The 12,619-nt window shown below is 42.5% G+C and overlaps 1 protein-coding gene across 1 annotated transcript in view; it reads right to left on the bottom strand.

The window, feature by feature from the left end:
• Nucleotides 1–12,619, bottom strand: part of PKD2L1 (polycystin 2 like 1, transient receptor potential cation channel) — a 100,661-nt gene that overhangs the window by 34,698 nt on the left and 53,344 nt on the right. The window contains exons 3-6 of the mRNA XM_075348789.1: nt 9,192–9,319; nt 6,024–6,277; nt 2,639–2,863; nt 385–613 (exon numbers count right to left, since the gene is read on the bottom strand). Coding sequence (XP_075204904.1) covers nt 385–613; nt 2,639–2,863; nt 6,024–6,277; nt 9,192–9,319 — 836 coding nt within the window. The remainder of the gene's footprint in view (nt 1–384; nt 614–2,638; nt 2,864–6,023; nt 6,278–9,191; nt 9,320–12,619) is intronic.

Below are 12,619 nucleotides of genomic sequence, written 5' to 3'. Positions count from 1 at the left end.
TGGGGCCCCACATCATTTTTATTTTAAAATGTATTCCCTCTCCACATTTGTTTGCAGGACAATTGCTCCCATTTTTCTTCCAATTAGAGGCCCCTAGCCATTACTACGACCATTTTACAGCCATTTTACAGGACAGAAGTACGGGTCTGCATTGACTCATATGGCATTCGGAGTGTGGGTCCCAAACCAAGCTCTTAACTAAAGTCCATCCAAACCTGGAGAACCCGAACTTCCATGGTTCTGCTCATCCTTATAATAAACAAAACTACAGAATTGTTATTTTATGGAGGATGCATGTATTTACTAAAGAACTGATAGTAAGTGTAATAAAGATGGAGAATAATAGAAAAAAAATATAGCAATTAACTAAGAAAGTATTCTCACCATTATAACTACAACATCCAGAATATTCCAGATACTTGTAAAGTATTTGAATCTATGTATTCTCAGCTCCAGAATCTCCTCCACCACATAGTAAAAGATGAACACACAGAAGATAATTTCACAGGCAATGATAAAATAGTCCCAATTGCTGACATATCGGATGAGCTTGACTGTGCGGATCTGCCAAGAAGGTATGGCACCACCTGTAGCTGGAAATTCTACCACAAGTCTGTGGAAACAGGTTACAACAATAGGAGAGTAAATAGACAATTCTTCCTATACTTTGCTGTGTAAACTATGGAAACGGCAATTTGATTAATTCTCCCTCAACTGAAGATTGAACGTTTCTCTGCTGCTTACAAATTAACCCAACCCAATTTTGAAACTCAGTTTACATCTGATTTTGCTGGAATTTTTCAACAAAATTGCACAAATCTTTGCAACATTATTAGAAAAGTGAACGGTCAAGTTGTTAATATGTCTTAACCCCTATGTATCAAAGGCAAAACATAAAAGGAGCAAATTCGTGGCACAAATATAATAAAGAGGTACGTGGTTTCATAATTTAGGTGCATTTTCTCCATTTGTCCTCTCCTATTTCAATGACATAAAATTGTTAGTAAATGCAGGCCATTTAGCAGCGTAGTGCTCCGCACCTAGTATTGTACCCTAAGGGCTCAATCATACAACCATATGGGTGTATTTGGTTCTCTGTGTTATGATGACTGCAATTCTTGGCCAACCATTGGGTCCCATTAACTGAATCTCAGATAAATATGATGCTGTTAGTTCAGATCACATCACCAAAGGTCAGCCGGGATTTTGAGTGGGAATATGGATGAGAGAATGCAGCCTATATATGCTTGTGTGAAGAGAACTGTGAGAAGGAATTACAGGGCACTGCTCCAAATATAAACCTCCAACAGGTGTTTAGCCGGAATTCACACTGAAGCTTATATTTCACAACTTCAACCTGCACAGTTATACATCAGGACCCAATCAAGGGAAGGTATATCACAGCTACATGGTGCTCATTCCAAAAGGCAGACAAAAAAATCTCTCATGTGCAGTAAGGTAAGGAGAAAACAATGAGCACTCACCGATTTTTGCTGTGCGATGTTAGAAGTGTTATATTCAAGCTTGAAGATTACATGCTACGGCAAATGGGGAGGGGGTGAGACAGGACAGCACGTTAGACGACGGCCGTTTCGCACCCTGGGGTGGTGCTTCGACGGGTCTAACAGTTTGTGACATCACATCCTGGTTATTTAAATCAGCGGGTCACGCTGTCAGTAAAGGTGTGTTAAAAACAGATTAAAAACAATATCCAAGAAAGCAATATGCCACACAGAATAGCAATGGCAGGCAGACAACTAATAAATAGACAGTTTTTTTTAACCCAAAAAGACAATTAAGTCGTTTTTTTTCATTAAGGCCGAGTGGGCCCATAGCATTGTATCTAATAATATATTCAGCTTCTCTACGCAAGAGTAACTTATGGGTGTTACCACCCCTTGCTGGTGTTTCAACTACCTCTAAACCAGCAAAAGTTAAAGCATTGCCATTTGCGTCATGTGAATCTCTTATATGATGAATTAATCAATTAGACCACTGTTTATACATTTTAGAGAACATCGCAACTCCATTGCCACTGGAATTGGTGCTACCAAATTAATTCATCATATAGGAGATTCACATGACGCAAATTGCAATGCTTTAACTTTTGCTGGTTTAGAGGTAGTTGAAACACCAGCAAGGGGTGGTGATACCCATAAGTTACTCTTGCGTAGAGAAGCTGAATATATTATTAGATACAATGCTATGGGCCCACTCGGCCTTAATGAAACAAACGACTAATTGTCTTTTTGGGTTAAAAAAAGGTCTATTTATTGGTTGTCTGCCTGCCATTGCTATTCTGTGTGGCATATTGCTTTCTTGGATATTATTTTTAATCTGTTTTTAACACACCTTTAATGACAGCGTGACCCGCTGAGTTAAATAACCAGGATGTGAGGTCACAAACTGTTAGACCCGTCGAAGCACCACCCCAGGGTGCGAAACAGCCGTCGTCTAACGTGCTGTCCTGACTAACCCCCTCCCTGTTTGCCGTAGCATGTAATCTTCAAGCTTGAATAAAGCACTTAAAGCACTTCTATCATGGCACAGCAAAAATCGTTGAGTGTTCATTTTTTTTTCCTTACCTTACTGCATATGCTTGTGTGAATTCGCAATAGCATATATGATAAATGCTTACCTTAAGACACAGAATAGATTGATGTTGGCATTGTAGACTGAAAAGTCAACAAAAATGACTCGTGTTCCTCTATCCAACCACAGGTTACTTTTCAGAATTTGGAGAGTTCTTAATGTATCCTGCTTTGTCAACTGAAAATCTACATAATAACCTCCTCCGCTGTACGTTGCTATTTTACCCCAGTGGGAAGAGCCTCCTAGTTCTTTTTCTGTAAAATATGTCCATCTGATGAGAAATAGAAAAAAAAATTACTGTATCTGTCTATTTGATATATTGATGATTAACAGAGTCAAATATTAATTTTGACCTTTCTATTTTGATTTTCTGCAATTTTGCTGTATATTTTCGCCAGATTTCACCATTAGTACAGCAAAAGGATAAAAAACCTCAAACACATTAAAGTTGACTGAATCCATCATTATTGGTGGGATTGTATAACAGTCTTTGTGTGGTTCTCCTAACTTTTCCCTGATAATGTCGTGGAAGAGAATGCTGTGTATGGAGGAGACAGGAGAGATAGCTAAAGACCAGACTAGTCTGATGCATCCACTGGCCGACCCATACTAGCACTGTTGCAGGTGATTGACAGGTCACTCCTGTGTGTGTATACATAGTGAACTACCTGTCAATCACTTGCAAGTGAGCTCGGAAGAGCCAGCCAGTGCCAGGCGCCGCAGTAGTCTGGTCTCTGGTTATGATCCCCGGCCACATCTTTTAGGTACTGTATATTTTCTTTTAGTATATACTTTGTTGCAATAGAACGAGGGGCTGCTGATAAGTCTTTGGCTTTGTGATCTTTTTTTGTTTCTATGGTAACGAATGTTACATCACATGAAAGTCTTATGTGTCTAATATATGTGTTCAAAACTTTGTGTTTGTTGCTTATGGCAGCACTGTTCTACGCACGCGGAAAACAAAATGGCGGAGTCTAATGCGAGGGCATGTTATGGAGGGGAAGGACCCATATATGTGTACCACCCCTGCAGCAGCCGGACTGCTCGGATCCGGGGTTGCTGTGGCTCGAGGGTCTCTGGACCCGGGGGCTTGCGGACACTCGAAAATAAAAGGGGCTATTTACAAGGGGGGTTAGTGTTCCCGCCACCCGTGGTTCGCGGTAAGGGGAGTACCGCTGCTGCCGATGGGAGTACCCGGGGTAGATGGAGCGGGGCAGCCAGATGACGTTCCCTCCACGGGTAGGGTAGGCCCCGGGACTCTGGATGATAGAGATGTAGCGGAGCGTGGTGCAGGCCAGGCAGGGAGACTCAGGGGAAATCAGCGTACTCACTCAGTCTGTGTGGATGTTGGTGCGACCATTAATCAGACTCTGACACAAGAGTAAACTAAGTCTCTGGGGGTCACTACCACTCAGGGGAGCGCTTCCGGGAATCCGTCCCTGTTGCTATTGCTGATGGTTCTGGGCCTGCCTCCGTGCACTAAGTTTAGACGTTTCTGAGTGACCCCTTGGCCTAAAGCTTTCAGGGTCCCGCTCCCAACGATTAGTTAGAGGAGCTGTGCTCTCGATGGCTGACACTTGGGATTTCAGTGGGCTGCATAAGCTGGAAAGCCCTATCCCCCTCATTGTGTTGGTGCCTTCGATCTCTGAGCTTTTGGGGAAAGTTCACAAAGAGACTATCCGCCACAGATTAATTATCAGTTTGCATAAAGCTACTCCCTGATCTAGAGTCCAGTACCCCGCCATGCTCGGTACCAGTTTGGTTACTAGATTTTCCGGTGACGACCATTCTCCAAAACTAAAGCGGGCTTTACACACTATGATATCGCTAGCAATTGCTAGCGTTATTGTACGCAAAAGCACCCGCCCCCGTCGTGCATGCGATTTCGTGTGATCGCTGCCGCAGCGAACATTATCGCTACAGCAGCGTCACACGCACTTACCTGGTCGGCGGCGTTGCTGTGACTGCCGAACAATCCCTCCCTCAAGGGGGAGGTGCGTTCGGCGTCACGGCGACGTCACTAAGCGGCCAGCCAATCAAAGCGGAGGGGCGGAGATGAGCGGGACGTAACATCCTGCCCACCTTCTTCCTTCCGCATTACGGCCGGCGGCAGGTACGGAGATGTTCCTCGCTCCTTCGGTGTCACACACAGCGATGTGTGCTGCCGCAGGAGCGACGAACCACATCGATAATCAACCATTACCGATTTTTGGCTTTGGGACGACCTCTCCATGGTGAACAATTTTCACCATTTTTGAGGTCGCTTAAGGTCGCTGGTAAGTGTCACACGCTGCGATATCGTTAATGACACCAGATGTGCGTCACTAACAACGTGACCCCGACGATAAAACATTAACGATATCGTAGCGTGTAAAGCCCCATTTAAGTCTGGTCACCCTTCTGTAATACCCTGCGACCGGGTCTCCAACTCCTCCGGTCCCAGACCACCGTCTGCGACCCAGCCAAAGTCTCCCATGGAGCTACAACTCCCTCAGCTCCTCGCTCTCTGAGGGCTACTACTCAACTGACTATGTCCCTCCCACCAGTCTATCTGACCCCTAGGCGGGTGGCCCTTTTCCAGCTAGACCACCCACTGGTGGGCCTGACAGGGTGTGGTGTGGTTAGGATTTGCATGCTGATGGAGCAATACCAAAGGTTAGGATCCCATAACCATGTAAGGTGAGTTCTGCACCATAAGTGAAAGGACTGCAGTTCCCTGTGACACCCTGATAGATTCAGGAGCGTCACATATGAATGATAGAGGAACACAGGGCTCAGTCGCAGGTGAGTGTTAGGAGGTAACATCTCACCCCCGCTCCCTAACGCCAAGACCTTACGTGATCATCTACCCTGGTGTTCCCATCTGTGTTGCACCGCATGCTGGTTGTTCCCTCATCCGGGTGTGACAACTGGTGGCAAAATTATCATTTAGGCACCAGCCTAATCTTTGAACTATATTGTGTCTGGAATACTAGAGTATTTTCAGAGAAATATATATCGGACTGTAATAGTGCAGTCAGGATCTGATTCATGCTACCCACAGAGTTTGGATGTCATGAAGCAGATGACAGGTTCCCTTAAATTGTAGAATATCAATATGCATTCAGCATGAATTGATATGGAGATAACTTAAAAAACTTAAAATCCACACCGCAGGTTTGTGTCCGCTGCATAGCATTTCTGAGTTGTGAGTATTTGGTAAAATTCCATCTATTTTGCTGCTAATGTAATACACTTTGTATTTTCCTTGAAAGAAATATCTATTACATATCCCTTACATGTCAACATTCCCTTACAATGAATATGGGGATTATTTGTAAATGTATTTTCATACAGACTGAAATAATTTTATCAAAGGATAAAATTTACCTACATTCCATAATAGAACGTAGAGCAGAAATACTTAATTGAATAACTCATGCGATACTTACGCTGTCCCATTATCTAGCCCAAATGGATTTTTGTCCTCTTCATCTTCAGAATACGTATCATAGCAGCCAGAGATATCTTCTCTGAAGTCTTTATGAACAACACATGAATTGTTTTCTACTTTCAGCTGTCGCATTCGGGGGACTCCAAGTAACAGGTTCTCATAGTATATAAAGGAGTTTTGAGTGTTATCTAGAGACACGTTATTGTACCATTTGGTCCAATAAAGTCCATCAAGTAATGGTCCCTGTGTATACTAGTAGATAAAATTAAGAATATGGCAGTTAGTGTTCTACGAAACACAATAAAGAAAAAATTCAGTTGAGTAATATTATTATTATTAGAAAAACCTTTTTTTTTTAATTTCTTTATCCATTAAATTGCAAAAGAAACAACAAACACCAAAGGCACTGAATGTGCATGATCGCAAGAAACACCAAAATAATAAAATAATATCCATATAGATTGACATAAGGAACGTGAATTATTATATTGACATTGAGATCGTTAGTCATCATAAAATCTTAGCAACAATTATAAAGTAGTGAAACATTTTGTACAGTTATGTTACAATACAAGCCAAATATAAAATCAAAGCCGAGAAAGAAGATAAGAAAAGAGAAAGGGAAAAGAGTATAGAAGGCCCAAGAGAACAAGGGTGAGTCCTACGTTACATTTTCTTTAATATGGGCTTTATATTCAGCAGAAGATCTAAATTCCACCCAATAAAACCATGTTTTATAAAAGCGGTCATAGAAGTTATTAACTGTTGCGGTCAGCTTCAACATCACAGCACTATTCAGTTTTTTATTATTCCCTTTTTGCTGGTTACTTGACACAGCTGCTGTTATATACTGAGTTATCATTCATAAATACATGTAATACACTGCAAAAATATGAAGGGAACATTTGCACATCGCAGTAAAATCAGAAAATGTTCAGGAATCTCAATGTGCACTGGAGAGTAACAGCAAGACAACTCCTGAAAATGTCACGTATGAGCGCGGTTCATTTTGGCCGCATCAGTTCGCCTCAGAAGCAGGGTGGACACTTCTTGGCTTCATTAGGTGCACTTGGCATTACCTGAAGTTCAGAAGACGTCTCACATACATGTCTTCCAAACTTCTGGTTATGCGCAGTGCGCCTAATGAAGCCGGCAAGTGTACACCCTGCTTCTCAAGAGCAGTGACGAGGCCAAAATGAACCATGCGCAAGATTTCCAGGAGCTGGTGGTGACGCCGGCTTGTGGAAATCTTGTTATCACAGGCGCGTGATAACATGGAAAGATGGCCAACTAGTGTTTGGAAACAATGCCCTTGCGACTAGTCAAGGCCAAAATTAGCATAGGAACAGCAAGGTTTATAAGTGTTTTTTTTTTTAAACATTCATATTAATGAATAACATTATACAGGGCTGATTGGGGAGAGAATTTTGGCATACAGGTTTCAATGTTGCCGGGTTGAAGGGCATAGGGGACCTGATGGGTTCCCTTTAAGTCATATTATGAGTTGCTTAATGAATTTCACACATTTAAAGGGAATGTGTCATCAGAAAATGACCTATTCTTTAATTTTGTTTTTATTGTGTGTCATATGTATTTTTTTAAACACTTCAGCAATGTTTTTTCTTATCCCAATCTTTATTTAGAAAACAAAAATAGGTAATCTTGCAATTTTCACATTGGCCACTGAGGCTATTGTAGACTTTAACATCATTCAGGAAGAGTTTTCATCAGTCTCATTATAATCAGAGGTTGGATTACAAACAGAAGTAACACCTCTGTACACAGCTAATAACATGGGATCCACCAATCACAATAGGCGATGTCACAGCTAACTCTGCTCCCCCTCCCTCTCTTCACAATGACCTTTGCACACGCTCATTAGATGCTTCCATATAAAAGATAGGGTCGGAGTAAGTTCATTGCAGCTAATGAACAGAGACTTAAGGGGGCTTTACACGGTAGCGATCTCGGTAACGATATCGCTATCGTGCATACCTGCCCCCCATCGTTTGTGCGACACTGGCATATCGCTGCCCGTCGGGCACAAAATCGTGCTCCCCGTCACACGGCTTACCTGCCTTGCGACGTCGCTATGGCTGGCGATCCGCCTCCTTTCTAAGGGGGCGGGTCATGCGGCGTCACAGCGACGTCACACGGCAGCCGTCCAATAGAAGCGGAGGGGCGGAGATAAGCGGGACGTAAACATCCCGCCCACCTCCTTCCTTCCTCATTGCCGGTGGAGGCAGGTAAGGAGATGTTCCTCGCTCCTGCAGTGTCACACACAGCGATGTGTGCTGCCGCAGGAACGAGGAACAACATCGCTAATGACCGGTGAACGATTTTTGGTTTTAGGACGACCTCTCCACAGCAAACGATTTTTGCCACTTTTGTGATCGTTTTAGGTCACACATAAGAGTCACATGCTGCGATAACGTTAATGACGCCGGATGTGCGTCACTAACGACGTGACCCCGGCGATAAAACATTAACGATATCGTAGCGTGTAAAGCCCCCTTCAGGCTATGCGCCCACGGGAGCTCGCACCTGCGGATATATCCGCAGGTACGGCCGCAGGTTTTCCGTAGCTGCTTGCCGCAATCCGCAGCTATTTTTTAGCTGCGGTAGTACAGCGAAATAGCTGCGGAAAACCTGCGGACATTCATGCGGATTACCTGTGGAAGTCCCGGCCCTATTTCTATAGTGGAGAGCCGGGATTTCCGCAGGAATAATTGACATGCAGTTATGTGCGGCTGCGGGATATCCGCAACATATTCCGCAGTCGCACATTCCGCAGCATGGACACAGCACTCCCCATGTCCCATAGGATAACATGGGGAGTGTCTGTGCATGCTGAAACCTGCGGATTTATCTGGAAAATCCAGAAAATCCACGAATTTTACGCAGATAAATCCGCAAGTTTAATCTCCCGTGGGCACATAGCCAAAAAATGCTGCAGTGGCTGGTGTAGAAAAACTGCAAAATTTCTATTTTTTAATTTTAATGGAAAAAATATGCGCGATAATAAAAGTTAAAACACAAACCTGATTTAAACAATAGAACATTTTCTGATGATCGCTTCCTTTTAAGCACACTTGAGAAACTAGTGTCCCAACCCTATGCTGAAAGGAGATAAAGAAAAAATGTGGGCAATAATAATTGTACTTACCGACCAAAAATCATTCATGCTGCCAATACTCTGGAAAGTTACCCCACTATCAGATGCCGTACTCAGGAAAAGTTTAGACATGACATTGGTGTAATAATAGGTGTTGGAACTCGTCATTCCATACGTTACTGAAAAAAACAACATATTGCAAAAATGATCTCATTGTCTAATAAAAGGCACAATACATACCGTAACCATTGTGGAATTGCACTTTTTTCTTTGCAATTTTACTGCACTTGGATTTTTTTCCTGTTTTACAGTACACTATGTGGCAGAATGAATGGTGTCATTCAAAGGTACAACTCGCCCCGCAAAAAACAAAGCCCTCATTTGGCTATATTTAGGGAAAAATAAAAGATGTTATGGCTTTTGGAAGAAGGGGAGGAAAAAATGAAAGCATAAAAATGGGAAAATTTACCCTAGGGACATTTTTTGTATTTTTTACCCAGCGCTTTACTTTCAATGCTAATGCAATGGCAAGACGCTTTGTGGAACTTAATCAGAAAACAGCAGTAGAGATCTCTGACATTAGTGGATGTGCGGCATTCAGTAAAAGCTGCAGTCTCAAGACATAAAATTACCATGTATAATATTTTTTAATACTAATGTCATAATTTGGTTGTTTCCCATAATTATGTTATGTATACACTGGAGATTAAAATTAGAGAACAATATACGATCACTTGCTTTTTTTCAGAAATAATCTAATCTACATTGATCAACATTTGAAGGTTTTTCTGTAAGGGGTGCACCATGCCACTAGAACAGGGTTTACAAAAGATCCAAAGTTTATCAACATAAAACCATTATTTTTCCCAAAACATGATGATCATAATTAGAGAACAGCAATGACTGTAGCACAGAGAAAGATAAGTAAATTTTCTGAAGGTAACAACAGTGACCAATCAGTAAGACGTGTACAGGCCTTTGCTTTGAATGACTTCAGCACATCTGCGGTCACAGGACATCGCTAGTCTCTCACACTGCTCTGGTGGGATTTTGGTCCACTCTTCTTCCAGTCTCTTCCACAGTTTTTTGACTGTTGTAGATTTCTTGGCCATAACTTTGTCACCAAGGATTTTTCAGAGGTTTTCTATTGGGTTTAGATCAGGACTCTGGGCTGGCCATTTTATTGTTTCAATGTTTTCTTTTTCAAAGAACATTTTTAACCATTTTGCTGTGTGACAGGGAGCATTGCCCTGCATGATAATTGATGGCTGATTGAGTGATGAACGTAAGTAAGGAACCACGTGTCGTTGAAGACGTTTCTGATACACACTTGCATTCACTCTGCCATGTAGCTGTATGAGAGGTCCAACTCCTGCAGCAGAAAATGTTCCCCAAACCATGACATTTCCTCCACCACCTTTCACTGACTTCTTAACACACTTTGGGTTCAGTCTTTCCCCAGTTTGTCGCCAAACATAATGTTTCCCATCAGACCAAATAAACTAAACTTGCTTTCACCACTAAACTGAACTGTGAACCACTTCTCCTCTGTCCACACAACATGCTTCTCACCAAAGGTGAGTCTAGATATTTGATTCTTTCTGCTAATGACAGGTTTGGTCACTGCAGAGTGGGCTTTCAGTCCAAATGCTGTTAAACGTCGTGACACTGTATGACGAGACAGATCCTTACCCTGGTCAGTGCTGAACTAGTGAGCAATTCCAGCTGCAGTGTTGAAACAATTACTCATGGAGATTCTTCACATTATCCCGTCCTCTCTTGCATTTGTCTTTCGAGGACGACCAGCCTTCTTGGGGGACTTAAAAGAGTTTGTGATGTTGTAAAGATCCAATATTCTCAAAATCACAGACTTGGAACGACCAACTTCTCTTGCTGTGGCTGGTAGGGTCACTCCTTTGGCCTTCATCTTCACAACCTGCTGCTGGAGGGTTTCAGTCACTATGGATTGGCACACCATTTTTGCAAAGTCAGTGCAAACTGGAAACTTAGGCTGCCAGATAATTAAGGAAAGTAACACCAGGTACCAGATTAACACCAATAACTTGCAGGTATCTGAAAGTATTCTATAATTTTGATCAGTGTTTTTTTTTAATTTATCTTATTTACATTTTTATTATGTGCCTAAGAATAAATTCAATTTATGAAATAAGCTTACAATACTGTTAGTTTACTCATGTTAGGATATAATCACATAGGACTACACAATGACCGCAACATTAAGAAAATTGTGTGTTGTTCTCTACTTTTGATCTCCAGTGTATATAAAGTGCACTGGAAATTTGTTTTGAAAGTTTTCAGAATTGAAATCAAGGACAGCAATATCTTATCAATATCCATAAAAAGTACATGAAAATAAATGATCGGACAATACTAACTCTTCAACAATGCTAAAGAGAAACAGGTGTTTCTATAATGCATCCGGTCCATACCGCACGGCTATGTTTAGAATAGTTTGTTTTCATATGTTTGCATAGAGTACAGTAGACGGAGGACAATTATACAGAGTAAACTCCGTTATGTAATTGCATTTCCAGCCGTCACTAGTTATTAAACCATTATACCAGATTACCTTGGCTGGGTGTGCAACATGCAGGGGGAAATCTAGAGACACTGCATGATTTGGGCTTTTTAGTTGAATATTTGTTTTGGAGACATTAGTATATTTAAAGCGCTGCGGAATATGTTAGCGCTATATAAAAAGAAAGATTTATTTTTTATTATTTTATGATCACAATAGTGTAGCACCAGGGTCCCTGCAGGGATGCCAACTTACTCACTGCCCCGGCCGGGTCCCATCCTCCCCTGCTGCCACGTGGCCTTCCACATACTCTCCTGCCTTCCTCCCCTCCCGGGACCTGTATCTTTCCCTGGAGTGCACCTAAGACACGCATACGCATCAGGCCTCCTCTTAAAGGGCCGGCGCACCATTTCCCGGAAATGCCTCTCAGCCCATGGCTGAGAGGCACTGTGTATTTACGGCACCCTTCAATTAGGGGTGGTGGCTGTGCAACACATTCAGTTAGTTGGTAGACCACTTTTCTAGCTAGTTGTCAGGTCCCATTATCCCTGTGTCCATCACCTGTACCTGCTTTCCCATACCTATCTGTCCCTGCTGTGCCAACCATGCCTGTCCGTACCCGCCTACCTCAGTCATCCTGCCTGTACCTAAGTCCATCACCTGTCCTGGGGGTCAGCTGCCACAGTCCCAGTCACTGCCCTGGGAGTGGTACCTGGCGTCCACTAAAGGGTAAGCCTGGGTCCGCCTGTGGTCTAGTGTTTTCACTAATCCCTCTTGCTGCCCCTACACCAGCTGTGAGCATTACAAATAGTAAATCATTACAGGGATTTCCTGGTTATAATGTTCTCTACTCTGGGGCCCTGGGCTCAGTCAAAATAATATAATGTTGTTACTCATTCTCCTCTGATCTAATGCTGCTTCTCCACTATTGCTCCAGTAT

This window comes from Anomaloglossus baeobatrachus, chromosome 5 (genome assembly GCF_048569485.1).
Source record: "Anomaloglossus baeobatrachus isolate aAnoBae1 chromosome 5, aAnoBae1.hap1, whole genome shotgun sequence".
Lineage (NCBI taxonomy): Eukaryota > Metazoa > Chordata > Amphibia > Anura > Aromobatidae > Anomaloglossus > Anomaloglossus baeobatrachus.
The sequence above is the reverse complement of the archived record's forward strand: the minus strand, read 5'-3'. Positions and strand labels throughout refer to the sequence as shown.